We start from the raw sequence: 22,905 nt of genomic DNA, 5'->3' as shown, positions 1-22,905 counted from the left end.
CTGGGTTCTGTGGGCTCCTGGTGATACTACACAACCATCACTGGGGCATGTCCTACATATCTGGAACATCCCCTTAGCGTAAATATTCTTTGTGCTGTCTCTTCCACAGGAAACACATGATGACCAGCTCAGCTCTGCTAACATCAGCTAGATAAGCCTTTGAATATAAAGGCAGCCAGAAAGACTTTCATTCCTCTTACATGAACTGTGGGGGACGAGGCTGAGGGCGAGGGGTTACAATGTGTCGTGGACGACAGTGTGAAAACCATATCAGTTGGAGTTGCCCAACCTCCTGACACCCCATGCTGCACAAGACTGCCCCACCTCCCACTGACACACAAAAACATACTGTATTAAAGCAGTAACTGAAGATGACACTGAGCTACTTCCTACAGAATTTGTCAAAAATATACAGCGCACCTGGTTTGTGTCTGGCCCATGCCCATGGCTTGTTTTACCTCATGGGTGTTCCGAATCTTTCGAAAGTGACCACAGGTCTTTGCCTAAGCAGTCCTGAGCACAGATGATTAACAGGTTAAACACCACGGATAAGCAGCCTGAATGAGCCACCTAAGTGACCTAGTGCCATCATCACAACCTGCCCACCGGATTGTGAGCAAACTGACCACTGTGGCAGGTGGCAGTTCAATTAATAATTGGTCGCAAGAGGTTCCTCGGGAAGAGCAACCTAGGTCTCAAGCCCCACCGGTGGCAGCACCTGCCATCGTTGGGGAGTGGCGCATAGCATAACCGTTTCACCACCGCACAAGGGGTGGTATGAGGGCTCCCAGAGATCTATCACTTAAAGTCAACCATGACCAATTCTGCTTATAAGGGCATTAACGATGAAAGCTATCGCGTGATACTCTTAAGGCAGAGCTTAAGTGTCTCCTTCAATTGTACAGGGTCATCCACTCTTAGTTAGAACCCGCTAGCGCATGGCCGCACTTTTCAGAGGGCCACCGCGTGTGACGTAGTCGCTGATCGCAGCAAAGTGGCGCATGAGAAGGTGTACCTGGAGATGGTGCTTCGCGTCATCTGTCACTTCGCTTCGATGTGGAGTCGTTTCGGACGCAGTGACCCTCCAAAAAGCACGGTCATGCGCTAGCGCATTCTAACTAAGAGTGGACGACCCTGTACATATTTGTAATCTGTTCAGTGTAAATCTTAGAAGTGATGGAAAACAAACGCGGAAACAAGCGTAGTGGCATCTGCGTAGAAGTCTGTGTAGAAGTCGTTTGTGTCCTGTCCTGACACTCAAGCTGGGTCTACATACATAGTTTACTGACCATTATTAAATAGCTCCTAAATAAAATTACTAACAAATACTAATCGGTATGTGAGGTTTAATGTTCCTAAGCAACACAGGCTATGAGGGACGCTTTAGTAATGGGCTTCGAAATTTTCGTCTACCCGGCGTTCCTTAATCCCACGTGATCGAAATTTCAGGAGCTTTCTGATTCGTATTCGTTGTCAAACACAAAATGAGGCATTCATGATCGAACTGTTACAAAATTATCTAGTACAACAATCCAGATGCGCGCAGAACATATGAACTTTGTTCTTTGTTTACTCCAGAAGTAGCTACTGTCCATTGGCAAAACACCCATCTAGTTGGCTGAAGCCTGTGTGGCAACACCATGTCCTCCCAGCCCCACTCCACACATCACCCCCCTAACTAGGTAGCTGCCCATCTATGCACTGCCACCCTCGGTCAACCTCCTCATCCCCGCCCACTGCCACCCTTCAGAGGCACCATTCTCCAATGAACTCTACTTTCTGGATGCACCACGCACCACCAGACCTCCTACCTCTCTTTCCAGAAGGCATCCGCCCACCAGAAACCCCTGCAGCAGCCGAACCAATCTGTGACGGCAGAATCAAATCTATACAAGTAATGAGCAAATCGGCTGTGCTCCAGAAACGCCACCCACCAGGCACCTCCCCTTTTCTAGGGGATTTCTCCCCACCCACCGCCAACCTCACCCACCTGCACCTTCCACAAAACCACCCACCGCTCCCCACTCATCTCTGCCTTTATTCTCCCTCCAGAAAAACTATCACTTCTGTAAAACCTCAGCTTCGACCAAAAGCATTCATGGAAGTGAAAACATGAAAGTAATAATTTAAAGGGGTGGAAACACCTATTTTTGAAGCTATAAAAAACCTGGTATTGAATTCCTATGCATGCAAGGGCACTCACAGCCAGCTGTTCGACACAACAAACGTTTAAAAAATATTTTAATTCAGTTCAAATGATTACCTAAATGATCACTCTTACGATCTAGACCCATCGCTAGTGCCATCACCGCTGACGTCACAACGTTGCTAGAAAAACCAAAGTTTTAGTGACGTCATACCAAAATACAGTCACGTATGATGAGCGGGCATGGGGTTCTTTCCTTCCTCCATGTGAGCGGGGCACAGGCACAGCCACAGCCATGTCAGCGCAGCTGACGCACCAGCGAGCCGCATTTGCTGCTAGCTGCCATTCGCTCGGTTAGTTTTTGTCAAGATATTGCTGAACTATGCCTAAAGCGGGGACACATGTCTAAAAAGTGAGCGCGACCTGCGGCGCGCCGTTGCGAACAGCTTTGCAATGTCTGATCGCAGCTCGTCGCCTGCGTCCGGCCTGCTGGATGTCAACGGCGGGCCGCTCGCGGCAAACGCAACGACGACAAGCGGCAGCCAATGCGAGTGCGGAGAGCAGCAGCGTCATGATGACATAGGGCGCACTCCTTGGAGCCGGGCGGCCCACCAGTCTTCGTGCCGACCGCCGGCATCTGAAAAACACGATAGTATTGTTTGTTCACGTTCATAGCAAGCCCTGGGATATATGAAGGTCAAAAATGTATCGTTTCTGACGATTGTTGGCCAATACCGTGTTGCTGGTAGAAGTGATGACTGTGATACAAGCAAATTTCATCCCATAGCCGCTTTTGTGCTGCTGCTACCTGCTGCGGTTCACCTGCCGTCTGCTAGCTCCGTTGCTGAAGGCGTCATGGAAATCGAACATATCTTTTATTATGACACGAGTTCACAGTAAAGGGGCGTCGAGCGGAGAACGTTTCTGAGCGCTTGCCAGTCCCGAAGCGCCCTTACCTGCGGCGTTCATGCGAAACCAGCTAGGCCTAGCGACGACTAGGGGATTCAGGGACCAGTGCGCAGGTCGTCGCCCGGCGTTGCCGCAGGCAGTGTCGTTGCCGAAAGATCCACTTTTGCACAGTCATGCTGTCGTTGCTTGAATTTAGGAAGCATCCTTTCTGGCAGCATGGCTGTTTTGCATTTCCTTGTGCAGACGTGAAGTACGCCGAGGCTGCCGGCCGGCCGGCCAGCGTGGATCCCGTCTGCCGACCTCATAAAAACAAGCTATAGAGTGTTCTTGACCTAAATAATAAATCCTGGGACAAGAAATGTGAAAAAAGTGTCATTTTTGAGGATCGCTGACCAGTACTGAGCTGCTGGTAGAGATAACAACTGTGATATGAGCAAATTTCTTGTCATAACCACCTGGCAGCTGCTACTGGCCCGAGGTTGGGGTCCGGCTCGCCTGGCGCCCGCTAGCTCTGCTGCTGAAGACGTTGCGGAGATTGACCATACTATTATTTTATTGGGAGATGATGCTGTTGACACTAAAGTTTTCTGTGAAAAGTAGGCCTTTTATTATAGTGCAGGCGACTTCCGAAGCGCTGGCTGCTGTGGCTTCGATGCGAAAAAGGCCTAGCAATGACCTCGGCAGTCAGGCAGCAGCAGAGCTTATCGCCCGGAGCACCCGTGAGCGGTGCCGATGCCGAAAGTTCCTAACATAAGCAGGCATGCATTGTCGCTTCTTGAGTATAGCTGGCAGTTCTGATAACGAGGCGATCTTGTCTTTTCTTGTGATATTAGTACACCATCCCAAGCAGTGTTCAGGTACTGCTGCACGGCGGCGAGTGTGACACCGGTTGTGGGCGGAGTTTAGGTAGAGCGGCGCATTGATGCTTACTGGCTTTCTGCAAAGTACTTCGCATCCCACGCGAACCCGCAAAGGCAATATTAGCGTGCATTCAAAAAAAAAAATCGATGTCCTCACTCACTAGAATCAGATCCATCAGAATCCGAGCTGCTGGGACTAGCCATGCTGTTGTTGTTTTCATGCGCTGGTCAGCACGTGTGTGAGAAAGCAGACGATGCAGCAGTAGGTGCGTCACAACTTCCGAAACTGAAACCGAAATCCTTCACCTGAAAATGTGATAATAAATTATTCACTGTGAATCAATAAATCTTTGAATGCATATCATGCTTTCTGGAGCCATAAGAAACGTTTGAAACAAAGACGCGCCAACCACAAATTTGGTGTCTGCACCCCTTTAAGGTAAACCTAACTGCTTTGACAGAATTGCCGCATCAACTGTGTGATCATACTATAACCTTTTTTTTCCCTGTTCAAACTGTGAGCCAACTGTACAGAAGAGAAATTTGTCACCAGACCCAACAAAAAGACTGTGCACACAAATGACACCCAACAGAACCACAGATGAGATCTAGCATTCAAAAAAGTACCATTAGATTAGAAATGGCAGAAAAAACACAGAAAAAGAAAACACTTCTAAAAGTGTCACAAAGATAATGCAGGTTATTTTTAGGTTATTTTTAGATTATTTTTAGGTTATTTTTAGATTATTTTTAGATTATTAGATTATTTTTAAACATTTTTATGAATATTTCCTGTTTCACTGTTTCCTTTTGTTCACTGAGTCAAGCTAGATGTAGTTTCTGGCTCAGGCTAGGGGACATAACTTGATGCATTTTCTTTCAAGATTGTGCCCAATATTCCGCAGCATCATGTTGTCGAACTTTCCGAGACTGCCTCAAAGGGATGCTTTCAGAGTTTTGAGCGTGGCCATTTTCACTGTTTTCTGTAATGCCGCTTCGATACTTGCTTTGAGAATTAGTGTGCAAAAAGCACATTCTGTTTGGCGACCCAGAAGGAGGTACTGATTACTTAAATGTTACCAGCTTCTTGTCATAGGCAGCTGGGGGCAGTGAGAATTTGCAGGCCCTTTTGCATGGCCGGCACAGCCTCTGCAAGCAGAGCTTGAATGCACTGCAGATGCACGCTTTGAGCTCTAAGTGGGCACCCACAGACAACGCTCGCAGGCCGTTCTTTGCTTCCTGCAGGAAATCAATTTCACATGTGTTAGATTGCATCATGTTTCTTCACGGCCCACTATGAAAGAAACCGAAAGTCAAAGGAGAGTAAAAGAAAGCAGTGGAAAAATCAGAAGAAAATTAGGAATAACTAATCACTGGTCATTTGTATTGTCAATATAATCTATACCTAAGCACCATGAGGCTTAAAGAAATTTTAAGAAAGGATTTGCAGCCCATTGCTGCGATTCTTTTTTTCCCTTCCACCCCTTGGTCACTTTATGTGTTGCTTACGATAATGTGCTTGGCATTGTTTCTCTTAAGAAAATAAATAAAGCAGCCTATTCAGAACCAGACTAGAAAAAAGGAAAGTAAAAAATTTAAGGCCTCGCCTCCCGCCCTCCCATTACATTACAAGTCGTCGCAGTCCTTTGCTCGCCAATGCACAAAGTGGTGTTGATACCGTGCAAATAAATATGCCTTCTTTCACTCTCTGCACTCTTCAGGCATGTTTCGCCGTTCGGTTTTTCAAGAAAATTATTAGTAACTCCTTCTGATGACGAGAAATGCAGGCAGATGGCAGGGAACATTATGTTTGTTTTCACCCTTAACAGGTTCTTTTCTACACAAGCATTTATTATTTCTAGTACTGAGCAGAAGGTAAATAAGGAGAATGTTAAAAAATTGGAGCACTGCAGTCTGCTGCGTTGCAGGAATGAGCATTTGAACGTCAGCAATTTCCTTTACAAGTCATCGTTTTCACATTACACTTATCCCGTGACCCTTGGGTGATGTTGCCAACTTTTCAATCTCGATCCTTCTGTCTCATCTTGCAGAGTGTGTGATCTTTCAGATATGTCAGAAAGAAACCATGGATATTTATATTAGTAATCGAAAGAGTTTACCAAGCTTGCTCTAAAGTAATTATTTGATTTTTCTTTATGACGTTGCTTGAGAATTGTGGCCAGCACACTGTATAAATAAGTGAATATTTGTGCACTGTGGGTATTGAATTGAATTACGCCTTTGCATGTACATTCAAAGCCTGGAACACTATTTGGCTACTGAATAGCTTTGCATATTATTTTGAAATGCTGAAAAATACTCCTTTGGTCACAGTAGAAGAAAAATAATAAAATAAAATGAAGATTTGTCTTTAAACCTATTACACATATTTACTGCTGTCAACTTTAATCCAAACAACTGTCATTTGTCGGCACTCACCTAGTGCATCATTCGAGTTTTCATTGAAGAAGCTGGACAGGTTGAGCCGGTACTTGGGCATCACGACCACCAGGTCCACTCGGGCGACCAGTGGGATGGCTTCCTGAGGCCGCAGCTTCTTGCCGCTGAGGAAGAGCAGCAGCGCCGTCGTCAGGGCTGAGCCAAGCTGCGGCATCAAGATACCCTCTTGTAGGCATCTATTATGCCACTTCAAGGTAGCTATCTTGGAAGCTGCATTCAGCCTTATTGTAGGAAAATGTTACGTAGTGAACTAGTTTTGTAGAAGTAGGAGCCATGTGTTCTGCATCCACAGCATCATGTATCACCCACTAGCAATTCTGTAATAGCACTCAGTGCTGCTGGAAAGCAAAATGCTGCTGGAAAGAAAAGATTGCACGTAAGTCTGCTTACAAGCTGAAGACTTCACCTTTCTTCCATTTTTCTCTTCCTTTTTCTTTTTCTTATTTTACTTAATTTTGTTTTTGTATTATCTGTATTTCTTTTTCATTGTTTCTGTATATTTTTTTTTTCATTTTTCAACTTCTCTCTCACTCTTTTTATATTTTATTTTTCTATCTCACCTGCCTTCATTACTGTGATCGCTAACGCTATCATCATCATTGCTGTCACAAACTCTCACTATAGCTATCATCATCGCTCTCATCTTCACTATCTCCTGCACTATTACTGTCAGTAGCTACCATTGTTGCTATTTCTATTTTTTACTATTTACCATCCTTACTATCATTACAAACATGTTGCTTCTCAACTTTTACATTATATTTTGATTACCATACAACTAATGATTGACAATTTGTGCAGACAACTTCCGTCCATGCCACTTATAGCCCAAGAAATGTTTACGCCTTGAAAATAGCAGATTGTTTTGCATGGGTTTGAAATGACTTAGCATGGAGTACCGTCAAATAACTCTAGACATGATGAAAGAAGCCAACAGCCACAGAAACCAACGGGCACAGGGGATTTTTAATTTATTTATTTTGTGGTGTTGGTCAATTTAGAATATTACTGAATATGTTATTGCTTAAAGCTAATTGATTAGAAAAGGAGAAGAAAAAACAACCACATGCTGCCGGTGGGATCCGAACCCACCACCTCCGATTTACGCGTCCGGTGCTCTACCTCTGAGCTACGGCAACGGCTGTCAATTCTTCTGCTTTCGGGGGTATTTATGTTTACAAGTAACCTAACCTTGAGAGTGTTCATCAGCGCCACCCACGTTCATAAGCGGCGGACGTAGAACGTCCTGAGTTACCGCAGGTGTGACGTAGAACGTCATCGAACGGAGAGGATGGAAGCTGCGTGAGAACCCTCTTATGGTCCTTAAGGTCCTTACGGGCCTTTAACATAAAGGACTTCAGCCTAAGAGACTTCTACCTGAACTCTTTACCAGGAAGACCTTCACCACAAGGCCTTTACCATAAAGACCTTTACTCTGAAAGAATTCACCTTGAAGGTCTTCATCCAGGTGAACGCTGAGGCACACTGTAAGGGCAGGCTGTTACGGTGCGCATCGGTGGCTAAGTCGCTATGGCGTTTAGATATCAGGTACGGAGTTGCAGGTTCAATTTTAGACACAGCGGTAACATTTTGATTGAAAAGCAACAGAGAAACTGTGAAACAGTTGTGTTCAATGGCCTAAATCAGAATCCTTGGCATTTTTGCGAAGCCACGGATCACATAATGCCTCCACATGAGTGCATTACTAGCACGCCATAATTAGATAGAATTACTACACACAACGCACTACCGTTAGATGCTATCGCTTGTATGACATTGATTTGGCAGATTTTGCTGAATGAAGTGACATTAAGGAAGAAAGTTTTTCAGGATCAGAGCTAGGCGGCTAGGCCTAGCCAGTTACAGAATATACCAATGTCTTCCAGGGCCGGCTGGTGTGGTCGTTCCAACATATATTGTACTTTGACGGTAATTGCGATAAAATAGGCATGCATTGGTCACCTCCAGTCAGTCTCGCGAGGTTGTTGAACGCCGTTCCTGTGCAGCGCGCAGAACACGAACGTCCGCTTGCAGTACATGGCTCAACACCTCAAGATCTCTGCCATTCCGAGAGCGACGTGCACCTCAATCATGGTGGCTGGCAGCGGCGCACCACAGCACTGTGGCTGTGCACTAGCCACCTATAGGCGTTAAATGAGTTACTTAAATAAAAAACAACTCAGTGTACAGATGATGATCATGATTAAAGCTTCATTTCCAGTGATGTAGGAGGCCCTCTACTCCCCACCCCTGGCATGCAGGCCTAGGGACCTGGGGCCGGGACATCCCTGACCAAAGACTGGCAAAAATAGAGTGGTTCTTTGTGGCCTCAGCCGTCAGTAGGACAGCAGGTTACTGGTCAATGGGGACCTTGCTCCATAGCAGGGCCTCCCAGGCTTCTCCACTCTCAATATTTTCCCCTGCACCTGGGCATCTGGCGCCGTCCCAAATTGTTTGATCGAGGGTTGCCCTCGCTCGACAGGTTTTACATTTATCGTCTTTCCTACCATATACCTGGGTGCAAAACAACCAGAAGAGGTTTGCAAAACTTTCCGTCTTTAATCGTCGCCAGGCAACAGCCTCTTAAATGTTTAAGCCTCGATCCGGTGGTGGCATCAGACGTCTTCCTAACAATAGTTCTTGACGATTTCCACGTATGTTTGCAAATGTTCGTCCATAAAAGAAGAAATTTTTTTCCCCTCCATGCGTTTGTCCATCCCTTGACAGTCGAGCGGCTGGGTACCCAGTAGTAGAGATCTCGGCCTAACGCGTGGGCTGCCTCGTTACCGGGGATAAATGTGTGGGCTTGGGCCCACATTATGGAGATCTTACGATAGATTTTGGCTGCGGCCGTATCTACGTTTCTACTCCTAATCGAGGTGGCAGCAGCTGGTGCACCTTGGCCGTTGGCTACCGAGGCGACCGCCGCCCCCCGACCTGCCACTCGCCGTTTCCACATAGGCTACCTCTCCTGCCGTAAATTTCCCGGCCCTTTTAGCTAGTGCCACCGCTTTCTTCTCCCTTCTTTCCCTATGGTGTTCTGGGTGCGTGTTGCCGGGGAGGGGGGCAACTATGATATTCTCGCAACATTGTAGCAGTAGGGCGAACTTGTCACATATTCCCTGATCGATATTTCAGCCTGCACACTCCAAAATGCACCGGCCTGTACTCGTTGCACTCAGTCTTTTGAGCTGGGCAATTCGCACCGCCTCGGGTAGTTAAGTCCAACTTTTATGTACCCCCATTTCAAGAGGTGGTCTGTAGAGGTAGAGATAGGTAGGCCCAGTGCCCTCTTGATACAACGAATAATAAGTGCGTCAATACTATCTTTCCTGTCCGCTCTCATATCGAGGAATGCTGTGGCGTAGTAAATTCTGCTAATGATACACGCCTGCGTGAATTTCGGGAGGCTATGTTCTTGAAGGCCTCTGCCCTTGAGCGCGACCCTCCTTAAAGCACGTGTTACTTGCACAGCGTAGTTGCCGAGTTTCTTGAGAAATGCTTTGTTATAATCCTCCTCTTGGTTCGAGAGTCTGAGGATCCTGCTTTTATCAACTTTCGGCACGGTTTTGCCCTCAACATTAACTTCGAAATTCCAGTCGCACTTCCTCTATCTAGAGTGATGCAGTGCATTATCGCTACTCGCTGTAATAGTGATGCTGTCACAAAGCTGCTGGCCTTTGCCTTTGCTAAGTATCAGAAACTTCATTGACTGTCACATTGCTATAACCTGGTACCCATATCTTGTGTAAAAGGCTGAAATGTGGAAGGAGTAATAAGAAGGATGTGTTGCAAGTGCTTAGCATTCTTAAGGAACATGGCCATCACATACAATTTTCATGGAAGACCCATTGTTTTATGTTGGAGGTATATTAGACAGGATTACATTTAAAGGTTGAATTTTTGTACGGCACTACCTATGGCGTATGAAATCTAGGCCAGTGGATTCCAAAGAGGAGGTCGGTTAAAAAACAAAAATGGACAGGGAGCGATGGAAACTTGATTCATATATCCTGAGGTACGTCTGAAGAGTGAGAAATTTAGATATCAATAATGAAGGTGTAATTCTTACAAATCTGGAGAGGCCAAGGCACAACCGTAGAGCCTCCCGCTCCAGAAGAACCAGTGAGGCAATTTTCTAAATAGCTGTACCAGAAAACAGCACAGATAATTCACAAATTGGTTAGACGTACATAAAACAAATCAATAAAAGTGCATTTCTCCGCATTCCAGACCGAGGATTACTTAATCTACGCAACATGCCCACAGCGCAAGCCCCTTTTACTGCAACATGGTCAGTGTGAGATCGCCATGGGAGGTTGTCGGGATAGATGACACCATGATATTTTAAAGACTGAACTTTAGGAACATTTTGTTGCTCATTAGTTAGAGACAGATGAGCGGTATCTTTGATTCAAAAAACAAGGATAGCGCAATTGTTACCATATGTGAGTCGCAAGGCACACAACCAACTCTGAGGCAAATTCAGGTATGCTTGCATACGCACATAAAGAGATTGAATGTCAGAACAAGCCAAGAAAAATGCAATGTCATCTGCATAAACATACGTGCAAATTTCGTGATGGCTGGGAGTAGAGTTCAGTAGAATATTGAAGAGCACGGGTGAAAGGACTGCCCCCCAGGAACAACTCTAGTTTGGTTTTATCTTCTAGAGTTGACACCTTTGAGCATACAAAAAAACTCCCATTTTTTAGGAACGCAGATATATAGGAACGCAATTAGGTAGTATGGAAGCTGCAGAGTGTGCAGTCTTTGCTAGAATATGTTGTGTCCCACACAGTCATAAGCTTTGGCTACATCTAATGTTACCAAAGGGAGAACGCATTTTTTATCGCCGCGCAACGAGAACTCGACTCTCGAGGTCGGCATGTGCGTTCCATATGGAACATTTTGGACAGAAACAAATTTGAAAGTGGCTGATGATATTTAACCACGTTGGATGTCAATAAAATAGGTCTCATATTATGAAGAGAATAGCTGCCACCATTTTTTTAGGTAAAGGGATCACATTGTCGTGAGTTTCTAATCAGGAGGAATCCAACCATATTGAACGCTTGGATCAATGCTGTAATAAAGAGTTTGGAGACTCCTCAAAGAGAATCTTTATCATGTTTAGCGTTAGCCCAGGCCCAGGTGCAGCTAGTGGTAACCTCATCACCGATCGGGGAATGTTCTTAAAGGGTAATCTGGGAGATATTCTCAATCTGATTCACTGATGCTACAAACACGGATCATGAAAGGAAGTACAGATGAGAAACGCCTCTAATCCTTTGGCAATAGTTTCAATAGTTTCAATTGATTCTTGCAGAGTCAATACTCATGAGGGTGGGTAAATTTCCTGAAGCTGATGTCTTTTCCAGGCTTTTAAAAATCCGAAGAGTTCACGTCAGTTTCCTGAATTCATTAGGAAATCGAAATGCTTATGTTCATAATGGTTGTTCACTCGTAACATTTGTGCGTTTAAAAGTAGCTGCAATCAACTTGCACTCGTGCCAATTTTTCGGGCAGAAATTGCAGAGGAGCTTCTTCCATTCCGCCTTTCTCTGTCTGTAGTCCCGCGAGCAATCTGCAGTCCATCATCTAGTTGATTTGCTCCCTTTTGATGTATGTATCAGAAATTCGAACATTTTACCGGTATTCTTCAGTAGGCGAGCATCCTTTTGAATTATGTTCTTCAGCAGAATTACCCGCTGACGTGAGAGTAGAGCGCAAAGTAAACAAACTGGTTATAAAGAACATATGACCTCATCTTTGAAGACGCTGAAGGTAAGCGACATTTAACATCAAGAACGATACGCATGTGATCACTTGATGTACCACAATCAACTGTCGACCGATTCAGGACAGGAACACATGGACTGAGAAAGTTAAATCTAACACACATGATACGGATTGAGCATAGAGAATGTGGCCAAAGCTGAATTGATGCATCCAAGGTTGTTATTTGTAACCTAATCCCAAAAGCATTTGCTGCAGAGATCCGTCTTATATCCTCACGACACATGATGAGAATTGAAGTCTTTGGCCAAGAGAATGGACTTCTAACAATTAACGAGTAAGAGATCTAGAGGCCTGGTGTTCTGCACACCACAAGGGACATAAACATCCACAAATGAAGAGGGATAGCACTCTGGAATTACAAAGCCAACAACTCACAGTTTAGAGTAGAGGACTGAAAAACAACCTTCCGGGCAGCAGGAACAGCCTGCCCCAGAGTATTTTCCTTTTGCTTAGAGCCCAGGTGTTTGTTGATTTTTGCAGAGGATGTAGAGATGACTGGTTAGACAGAGAAGCCACTGCATTTGATGATTGGCGTATCTAAATCCACCATGTCTGAATCATTAGTTATTGGGACATCATTTGAAATACCGTACCTATGAATAGGAGAAGCAGCCTTAATTTGTTCCTGGGGTGGAGATATTAGACAAGGAGGGTTGAGCCAGTAACGAAGGCATGGCTGTCATGGTAGAGGTCATTGCGGTTTAATCTGCTTTGCCAAGCATCAGATATGCACTCGGACAGTGGATAGAATCCTGTCAACAATTTTAGCCGCAGAGGCTTCCACAGGATTAACTATGGCCTGAGAAATAGAAGCATCTTGGGACATTCCTGAACGGGCTGACACACCTGCATAGCAGTGTGCCCTCTTTAATTTTGGTTATTGCTTCTTTGAGATCGATTATTTCAATATTGGGGATTCGTGAGCCCGAAAAGAGGCAATCCAAAAAATTGGATGCGTGAGCACCCCCACAAAAGCAACACTTGTCATTCTGTTCTGTGCATGAAGTTGATGTATGGTCATTATCAATTTTTCAATCATTTTTTTTTTGTTCTTCCCATGCTAGCCGCCTTCTGGCTTCACCTCTTCTACCCTACAAGTGGAGAGGGAATCTCTCCCTCCCCTTCCCACCACCTGACAGCCGTGGTAGGTGGATGGTAGTGGCACATGGCTCCACCTGCCAGGTCGCGAGATTGAAATGTACACAACAGTCCACCGCCGGAGGGCTGAATGGAAGGCCTGGGGTGTCTAATTTCACATTGTACAACCATGGACAAAAGTTCGGGTATGCGGATTTTCTAAAAAAAAATTCCGCACAGCCTCACCAGTATATCAGCTGGTATTATTCCAGTGGATGCAGCACGTGTCTCCCCTCGTGATTCAGTGCTGTTCAATGGCGTGTTTTGGCATAGTGGTCTGAAATATTTTGCATCGTAACCACATACCGCAAGCTTTTGTGCATGGCTATGTAATAATCACACGCAGAACACAAATTTTTGGCACGCAATTATTGTTGCGTTAAATAAACTGCGAAAAAGTACATAATGTGCCATGACTTGTAAACATAATGTGCATGGCAGCACAATACGCAATATCGATGTATCAGTACTGGGCCAAAATTCAGTAATTTCGCTCCTAAGTCTTGGAAAAACATGGAAGGGCCGCCTGTCTGGTCCGAAGTGTGTGGCTCCACTGGTGTCTCTCGAAGGCAGCCACACAACAGTCGTTGTCCACCATGGGCCAGTCCTGTGCAGCACTGTTCGAACACATAGCGACACAAATTCACAAACTAGCGCTATTTCTCATGTGGTCTACAAGAACATTTGCTTTGGTCCAAGTGTTAATGTGCGGAGCAACACTTGTTTACCAGCACACTGCTCAATGCGCCACGGAACATCTGGGAATCTAAGACAAGCATTCTACATGGGAACACGCAGCGCAAGCTCTTACTCAGTAACATCGGCTGGGTTCGGTGCGCTACTGGTGGTACTACAAGGCCGTCACTGAGGCATGTCCTACATATCCGGAGCATCCTGATTGTGTATTTATATTCTGTGCCGCCTCTTCCACAGGAAATGCACAATGGCCAGCTCACCTTCACTAACCTCAGCTAAAGAAGCCATTGAATAGAAAGGCAGCCAGCAAGGCCTTCATGCCTCTTTCCTGAACTGTGGGGGCGAGGCTGAGAGCAAGAGTTTGCAATGTGTCATGGACCACGATATAAATACCTATCAGTTGGAGTACGACCTTCCATTGCATAACCTCCTGACACCCTATGCCGCACAAAACCTCGCCACCCCCCCTGCCTCAAGAAAACAGGCTGTATTAGGACCGTAACTGAGGTTGAGGCTCGGCTAATCCCTACAGAAATTTTCAAAAATATACAGCCCACTTGGTTTGTTTCTGGCGACCCATGACTTAGGCTTGTTTAGACTCGCGGGTATTACGAATCTTTCGAAGGTGACACGGGTCTTGGCCTGAGCAGTCCTAAGCACATATCCTGAAGAGTTTAAAAGAGAGCCGCACTACACGGCTGGAAAGGAGAAGCTTTCAGCTGTCTGTTAAAATGATAAGGTTAAGGCTTCCATTCTGCAGAAAACCCTGCGGCAGTAGCGTAGTGAGTGAAAGATCCCCGGAGAAGGAGTCTAAATGAGCCACCTAGGTCAAGTGGGCTAGTGGCGTCATCACAACCTGTCCACCGGATTGTGAGCAAACTGACCACTGTGGCAGGTGGCAGCTCAGTTAATGATTTGTTGCAAGAGGTTGCTCGCGAAGAGTGAGCTGGGTCTCAAGCCCCACCGGTGGCAGTACCTGCCAGCACCGGGCAGTGGTGCATAAGTTAATCGCTGCACCACTCTGCCAGGGGTCGTATGAGAGCTCCCAGGGATCTATGCATGTGAAGTTGAGAATGACCAATTCCGCATGTAAGGGCAACAACCGATTAACGGTTTGGATTGGTTTAGGGGGTTTAAGGTCCCAAAGCAACTCAAGCTATGAGAGACGCCGTAGTGAAGGGCTCCGGAAATTTCGACCACCTGGGGTTCTTTCACATGCACTGTCATCGCACAGTACACGGGCCTCCAGAATTTCGCCTCCATAGAAATTCAACCGCCACGGCTGGGATCGAAACCGTGTCTTTCGAGTCAGCAGCCGAGCACCATAACCATTGAGCCACCACGGTGGCTTAGCCCATTAATGCTACCTCTCTTTATCGTTGTTAACAAATTCAGACTTATCATGATTAACGCTAAGGTGGTGCTTAAGTCTCGACTCCATGTTTTTTATCAACAAAGATTGTACATTTCTGTAATGAATTCAGTATAACTGCTGAGACATGACACCAAGTAAATGCAGACACATGTGCATTGATGTCTGTGTCCCAACTCATTTGTGCCCTCTCCTTACAGTTACGCTGGTTCTGTATACATATGTATACTGAACATTAGGAAACAGCATTGGAACAAAATGAGCAACAAATACTAATTGGCTTATGTGGTTTAACGTTCCAAAGTGACTCAGGCTATGAGGGGCGCCGTAGTGAAGTGCTACAGAAATTTCGACCAACTGGGATTCTCTGACTCCAGGTGGTCATGACTTCCAGAGCCCTTGGCAGGAGCCTATGCGGAGACAGCACCTCTCACCAACTACCTAAAAACACCTCACCCCCCTTAACTAAAGAGCTGCCTATATACGCACTGCCACCCTCTGTCAACCTCCTCATCCCCGCCCACTACCACCTTCCAGAGACACCATTCAGCAACGAACTCTACTTTGCAGATGCACTACACACCACCAGCCTTCCTACCTCTCCTTCCACAAATTCCTCCACCCACTAGAAACCCCCGAAGAAGCTCAACCAACAATGCAATAGCGAAACATAATTTAAAGAAGCAGTGAGTAAATCAGCTGTCGTCCAGAAGTGCCACCCACCAGGTAGCTCCTCGTATCTTGGGGACCACCCCACAACCACCGCCAAACTTCAACCACCTGCCCTTCCCACCTGCACCTTACACAGAACCAACCACCTCTACCCACTCATATCTGTACCTATTCACCCCCCCCCCCCCCCAGGAAATCTCTAATTGCTTTTTCAGAATTGTCGCGTCATTGTCTGATCGTCCTGTAAAATTCTTTTATTCAAACTGTGAGCCAACTGTACGGAGGAGAAACTTTTCACCAGACCCAACAAGAAGTCTGTGTACCCAAAATACGCCCAAGAAAACCACAGGTGAACTCTAGCATTCAAAATAGTATCATTAGGTTAGAAGGGCCAGAAAAAACACAGAAATAGAAAACACTTCTAAAAGTGGCACAGAGATAACGCCGTTCAGTGCTCCATTTTCGTTTGTTCTCTTTAAATACTTCAAAACATTTTTGTGGCAATTTCGTGCATCACTCTTTTTTCCTACTGAGCCAAGCTTGACATAGTTCCTGGCGCAGGTTAGGGGCCATAAATTTGTGCATTTCCTTTCAAGATTTCGCCCAATATTCCACAACATCGTATTGTTGAGCTTTCTGAGACTGCCTCAAACAGATGTTTTCCTAGATTTGAGCTTGGCCATTTTCACGTTCTTCTCTAATGCCACTACGATACTGGCATTGAGAATTAGTGCACGAAAAGCACATTTTGTCTGGTGACCCTGAAGGAGCTGTTGATGACTTAAACATTACCACCATCCTCTTTTCACAGCCAGCTGGGGGCAGTGAGAAGTTGCAGGCCTTTTCCCACCGCTGACACAACATATGGTAGCGTAGCTCGAACGTCGATGCACGCTATGAGCTGCAGGAGGGCGCCCACAGACAAGGCTCGTAGGCCGATCTTTTCCTCCTGCGGGAAATCAAATCCACTTGTGTTAGATTGCACCTTGTGTTTCTTCGTGGACCGCGCTGAAACAAATCGAAAGTCAAAGGAGAGTAAAAGAAAACAGTGCGAAATTGAGAAAAAAGTTAGGATTAACTACACTAGTCATTTGTATTTCCAATGTAATCTAAACCTAAGAACCATAAGGCTGAAACGAATTTCAACAGAGAATTCTCAGCCCATTCCTCTGATTCCTTTTTTCCCTTCTACCTCTTGGTCACTTTATGCATCGGTTACGATAACATGCTTCGCATTGTTGCCCTCAAGAAAATAAAGAAGCAGCCTATTAAAAGCTCACTGGAAGTAAAAAATTCGTCGCAGTCGTCTGTTCGCCAACGATACAAGCGCTGTTCATACTGTGTTCTCCTTTCAGCACCCTGCGGGTGTGTTTCTGCATTTGGTTTTTGAACAAAGCAATTAGTAACTCCTTATGATGATGAGGAAGTTAGGCGCATGGCAGTGAATTTTAACATTTCTGTTTTTCCCTAACATTTTCATTCATAACAAGCCTTTATTATCTCTAGTACTGATCTGAACAAGGATTAGGAGAATGTAAATAAACTGGACCACTGCAGTCTGCTTCATTGCATTAATAAGTGTTTGAACATCAGCAACTTCTTTTGCAAGTCATCGTTGTCACATTACACTTATCGCGTGATCCTCGGATGATGTTGGCAGCTTTTCAATCTCAATCCTTTCATCTCTTCTTGCGTAGTTTTTAAGGTTTCAGTTATGTCAGAGAGAAACCATGTATGTTTATATAATAATCTAAAGAGTTCAAACTTGTGTAGGGAGAAGTGAATATTTGTGCACTCGAGGTATTGAATCGAATCACACCTTTGCATATACCTTCAAGACCCGGAACACTATTTGGCAAGTGGATAGCTTAGGGATATTTTAAAATGCTGAAAAATACTCCTTTGCTTATAATATAAGAAAAATAATGGAATAACACGAAGATACGTTTTCATATCTATTACGCACATTTACTACTCTGAGGCTTAATCCAAACAGCTGTTGACGCTCACCTGGTGCATCATTCGAGTTATCCGTGAAGAAGCCGGACAGGTTGAGGCGGTACTTGGGCACCACGACCTCCAGGTCCACTCTGGCCACCAGTGTGACACCTTCTTGCCGCTGAGGAACAGCAGGAGCGCTGGGGCTAAGCCAAGCTGCGGCAGCATGATACCCTCATGTAGGCATCCATTATGCCGCTTCAAGGTACCCATCTTGGAAGCTGCATTCAGGCATACCAAAGAAAAATGTTACGTAGTGAATCAGTTTTGTAGGAGTCAGAGCCATGTGTCCTTCATGTGATCTGCAACTATATCCACCACTTATTAATAGCTATGGTCACTAGCTCTACCATCACTATCTTTGGCACTAACTATCACTATCAGCAGCTACTATTAGCACTGTCACTATTTTTTGCTATTTACCATCACTACTATTATTATATACATCTTGCTTATCAACTTTTACAGTTTATTTTGATTACCACACAACTTAGATTCACAGTTTGTGTGGACACTTGCGGACGACCTCCGTTCATGCCACTCATGAGCCAAGGAAGGTTTACGCGTTAAAAATGGCAGATGTTTGGCATGGTTTTGCAAGGCACTGCAGAGTATCGCACAGTAGCACTAGTTATGATGGGCACTTAAGGTCCTTTTGTGCCTTTACCATAAAGGACTTCAGCCTAAAGGACTTCTACCTGAGGTATTTACCAGGAAGGTCAAGGCCTTTACCACAGAGACCTTTACACTGAAGGAATTTACCTTGAAGGTCTTCATCCAGGTGAACTCTGAGGTACACATTAAGGTTCACTTGCCAGATAGCACTGAAAAGACACGGACACAAAAGAGGGACAGAGGACGGGCGCTAGCGCCCGTCCTGTGTGTCTCCCTTGTGTCCGTGTGTTTTAAGCGCCTGTCCTGTGTGTCTCCCTTGTGTCCGCGTCTATTTAGCGCTATGTGGCAAGTGAACCATCACCAACTCGCCCAAGCTTCTACACCGTAAGGGCAGGCTCTTACGTTGTGCCTCGGTGGCTAAGTGGCTTTGGCGTTTAGATACCGGGCGCGGAGTTACAGGTTGAATTTGGACACGGCGGCAACAATTTTATTGAAAAGCAATGGAGAAACATTCGCGTTCAATGACCTAAATCGAAATCCTAGGCATTGTTCCGAGGCCGCGGATCACAGGGTGCCTCCACATAAGGGACTTTCTAACACGCCAGAATTAAATACAATTACTATACACAACACACTATCGTTAGATGTTATTGCTCATAGGGCCCTCATTCGGTAGATTCTGCGGGATGAAGCGACATTAAGGAAGAAACTTCTTCAGGATCAGAGCTAGGCGGCTAGGCCTAGCCAATTACTGCAAATACCAATGTCTTCCAGGGCCGGCTGGTGTGGTCGAGGCCACATACATCGTGTGTTAGTTTTTACGGTAATTGCGATAAAATAGACATGCATTGATCACCTCCAGTCTGTCCAGTGAGGTAGTTGAAAGCCGATTCTCCGAATCGCGGAGATTTCGAACGACAGCTAGCAGAACGTGGCTCACCACCTCAAGATGTCTCTCGTTCAGAGAGAGACTGAGAGCGCTGTCCAGGGTTGCCGTTGAGAACATTTTAAAAGGAGCCAGAACTTGAGCTGAAAGTAGCCGAAAGTAGCCATGCCATTCAATCTTGGCGCCAAATTTGTAGCCAAATATAGAAGCGATATTACGAATCTGACTTTTATCGAAGAACAATAACTGTTAGCATTTTAAATCAACGCAAGAAACAGAATAAAGAGCACAAAATTTTAGCCCTTTTTCGTGGTCTTCAAGGCGCAGGTATATTGCAAATAGATGAATTATTAAATGCTCTGTGCGCGTGGATAGTGTTATCTAGCTTGCGAGTGATTTTGTAACATTCTAGACAACAGCCCCGTAGGACACAAGCTGTTTTAACCTTGAAGCCGTAGGGCGAACTTGATTTGTGTAATGCATTGGAGCATCATATTGTTGCGCACCTTTTTCTTTTTTTAAAAAGTTATCACAGGAGAACACTTGCTCAGCATCAGAGTTGGAAACTGAAATTGACAAAATTTTGTGCCTTATTGAGCCAGGTGTGGAAAAGGCCATTCGCCGCAAGTGTCCTTGTACGATCCGGCCACTGTGTGCCCCAAACTCAAACATGATGTGTGATCAAGGTCACGCTATTGTTTGCAGTTGCCGCATTTCTGACTCCAGCTCGATGGAGAAACATCCATAAAAATGCAGTGGCAGCTTTAGTATGCCTTCGCTTTCCTACGTGCTTTCTATGTCATCAGGATTGATGGCATGAAGCTTCCAAAATGCAAGGAATTTGGAAACCGCTGCAGGAGTTGTATCGACATTTGCCTCAAGAACTGGAAGCAGCGGTCTATCACGGCTCCTTGGTCTAGTGAAATCTTTTCCCTGGAGATGTTACCTTATTCAGCGTCGCTCTGCGCGCGCACGTACGCTACATAGCTACCCTAGCCGTGCGTGGGGATGCCTCGATGCGCACCGGCCCTGCTGGCGGGGATGCTGCAAGTTAAAAAAAATGGCTAGTAAATGCGCCAAAATAAAAGTTCAAAGTAGCCAGGAAGTAGCCGGGGAGCCAACCTAAAATTTTCATCGCCAGAAGGGTTTCAAAAGTAGCCAGTTTGGCGCAAAGTAGCCACCAACGGCAACCCTGGCGCTGTCAAGCATAGAGGACGCTGTGGTCAAGCGCGCGTCATCTCCTTTCTGTTCTCCCGCATTGGGGCTAAAAAATAAAAAAAACACCGCTGAAACACCAGAGAGTAGCGAAAAATGTAATCTAATGAAAAAATTTCGGTACCGAAGATATTATGCCCAGGTGAAAACTCCTCAGAAAACTGCTGCGCTGCTATTCACAGTCGCACAGCCGCGCCACTAGGGTGCCTGGCGCTGTGACGCCATCTAACGCCGTGATCGATGTGCACGTAGCAGACGAACTCCTGTTCTGCAAGCACATTTCCTTCGGGGGTCGCCTGCCACTTGAATCTTCGCGTATGGGAGATTCGACGGGAAGCCGCTGGGCGCGATAGCCGCGCGTAACAAATATATTTGACTGAGCAATGCGCTTGCTAGCGTTGCTCGTGCCGCTCGAGAAAAAAAGCGCAGCGACGAAAGGTGGTCGCGGGTTTTCGTTCCCCTCGATTCTAGGATCGAAGCGAGGTAGTGGCCAACGAATGCAGCGCTTCTGTGAAACCGGAGATGTGGTGGTGGAAAACATTTATTTACACATACACTACTGGAGGTTACGCATGAGCTGACCCAGAGGGGGTCAGCCCTTACAAGTACTACGTGGAGGACCCTAGTTCGGGACCCCAGTGGCGTCGGCCGCCGCCCGGGCTCGCGCGACCGAAGCCCGTTGGGCCTGCAGGTCAGAGCAGCCGAGCAGGGTCGCCTCCCAGTTCTCCCGGGTTGGGTTGGGGTGAGGGGGGATAGCAGGGTTGGAGGGGCAGGCCCACACCATGTGGTAGATGTCCGAGGACTTCTCCGTACAGTGCAGACAGCTGCCCGAGAAAGGAGGGTCGAAGTGTTTAGAGCTGCCGGGCACAGCAAAGTATTCGTATACAGGCGAAGCAGAAGCCGCTCCTCCGCCTTTGAGAGACCTTTACACGGGCGGGTATAAAGACTGTGGCCAGATTGATAAAGTAAAACAATGTCTTTGAAGGAGTAAGCGGGAGTGAATTCGTGTTCCTGATTGTCGGGGTCGGAGGGGAATGTCCGCTGAGAGAGCTCGCGGGCGGCGGCGTCACCTGCCTCTTTTCCCTCAAGGCCCATGTGAGCAGGAGCCCAAACAATACGCCGGTGAGCGGGTTCCCCGGTGTAGACGCTGTTTTGGAGAACGCAGTAGGCTAGATACGGTACCCAGCCCTACTCGATGTTCCGACATGCCCCTCGCGAGTCGGAAATAATTGTTTTTGAATTGGAATCAGATGCAGCCAACGCAATGGCAACCTCCTCCGCGTGTGTTATGTCACGGGCTCGGAAAGTAAGGCCGTTCACTGTTTTGGATTCGTGGACGACTGCGGCCGTGTACCATCACCCATAGTAGGGGCCGGAGGCATCCACGTAGAATACGCCGGGTTTCGATCTATAGTGGCGGGCCAAGGCTTCCGCCCGCGCCAGGCGGCGGCCATTATGGTCCTCACGGTTCATGTTCGCGGGAAGAGGGCGCACGTGGAGGGCGCATCTCCACTGGGCTGGAATACGGGCTCTTCAATAAGATTGGTGTGTTGGATGTGCAGTCGGGCAAGGAGGCGGCGACCCGACGATGTCTTCGAGAGACGTGTGTATTGGTTGGTCAAGTGGGCTTCCCGGAGCTCCCGAAATGTGTTCACCATGCCCAGCCCCAGGAGGGGCTTGTTGGAGGTGGTCACGGGGAGGTCCAGAGCCCGCTTAATAATTTTGCGGAGGATGACTTCGAGTGAATCCTCGTCTTGCTTCCGCAGGTGGAGGTATGGAGTCGAATATAGAATTCGACTGGTTACAAATGCATGCGCCAGCCGCAAGGCGTCCTTACATCGTAACCCCCCGCGCTTGTTAGAAACCCGGCGGACTAAGCGGCCCACCTGGTCCCCCACCTGACGGAGTTTGGCCAATGTTGTTTCTGACCGTCTGTCTTGATGTATAAAGAGCCCCGTACCCGGACTTCGAATTTTTCAGGGATTGGACCTGTCTCAAGAGACAATGAAATTTTGGCTGTGCACTTTGGTGAGGGGCGTATGTGCACAAATTCAGACTTTTGGGTGGAGCATTGGAGGCCGCAGCGGCGAGCATAACGGTCCACTATGGTCGCCGCCTCCTGCAGGTTGGCCTCAAT

At 46.4% G+C, this 22,905-nt stretch overlaps 2 protein-coding genes across 5 annotated transcripts; both read right to left on the bottom strand.

Moving 5' to 3' along the window:
• Positions 1–2,036: 2,036 nt before the first annotated feature.
• On the bottom strand, positions 2,037–6,529 carry LOC149354966 (uncharacterized). The gene is made up of 3 exons (XM_089583574.1): positions 6,355–6,529; positions 2,882–5,154; positions 2,037–2,783 (listed from the first exon to the last, which is right to left on the bottom strand). Exons 1-2 carry the CDS (start codon positions 6,527–6,529, stop codon positions 5,006–5,008), a joined length of 324 nt encoding a protein of 107 aa, XP_089439700.1. The 3' UTR covers positions 2,037–2,783; positions 2,882–5,005.
• LOC149354965 (uncharacterized) lies at positions 6,369–19,656 on the bottom strand. 4 transcript variants are annotated; one of them, XM_089583573.1, is made up of 4 exons: positions 19,524–19,656; positions 18,065–18,273; positions 16,847–17,003; positions 6,369–6,479 (listed from the first exon to the last, which is right to left on the bottom strand). In XM_089583573.1, exons 2-3 carry the CDS (start codon positions 18,263–18,265, stop codon positions 16,860–16,862), a joined length of 345 nt encoding a protein of 114 aa, XP_089439699.1. In that variant the 5' UTR covers positions 18,266–18,273; positions 19,524–19,656; the 3' UTR covers positions 6,369–6,479; positions 16,847–16,859. The 4 variants fall into 4 exon arrangements, with proteins under 4 accessions (XP_089439699.1, XP_089439697.1, XP_089439696.1 ...); XM_089583571.1 differs by having other exon boundaries at positions 6,402–6,520; XM_089583570.1 differs by lacking the exon at positions 6,369–6,479 and adding an exon at positions 6,546–13,931.
• Positions 19,657–22,905: the final 3,249 nt, after the last annotated feature.

The sequence above is a fragment of the Amblyomma mixtum genome, chromosome 3 (assembly GCF_055824585.1).
Source record: "Amblyomma mixtum isolate Tamu chromosome 3, ASM5582458v1, whole genome shotgun sequence".
NCBI lineage: Eukaryota > Metazoa > Arthropoda > Arachnida > Ixodida > Ixodidae > Amblyomma > Amblyomma mixtum.
Note: the sequence above shows the minus strand (reverse complement) of the source record. Positions and strands in the feature narration are given on the sequence as shown.

Bases quoted from the DNA above. Each gene is read 5' to 3' on its own strand.
- LOC149354966 (XM_089583574.1), bottom strand. From the start codon at position 6,529: ATGCCGCAGCTTGGCTCAGCCCTGACGACGGCGCTGCTGCTCTTCCTC. The intron at 5,155-6,354 runs GTGAGTGCCGAC...GATTTCCTGCAG, and splicing joins AAACTCGAATGATGCACTAG to GAAGCAAAGAACGGCCTGCG.
- LOC149354965 (XM_089583573.1), bottom strand. From the start codon at position 18,265: ATGGGTACCTTGAAGCGGCATAATGGATGCCTACATGAGGGTATCATG. The intron at 17,004-18,064 runs GTGAGCGTCAAC...GATTTCCCGCAG, and splicing joins TAACTCGAATGATGCACCAG to GAGGAAAAGATCGGCCTACG.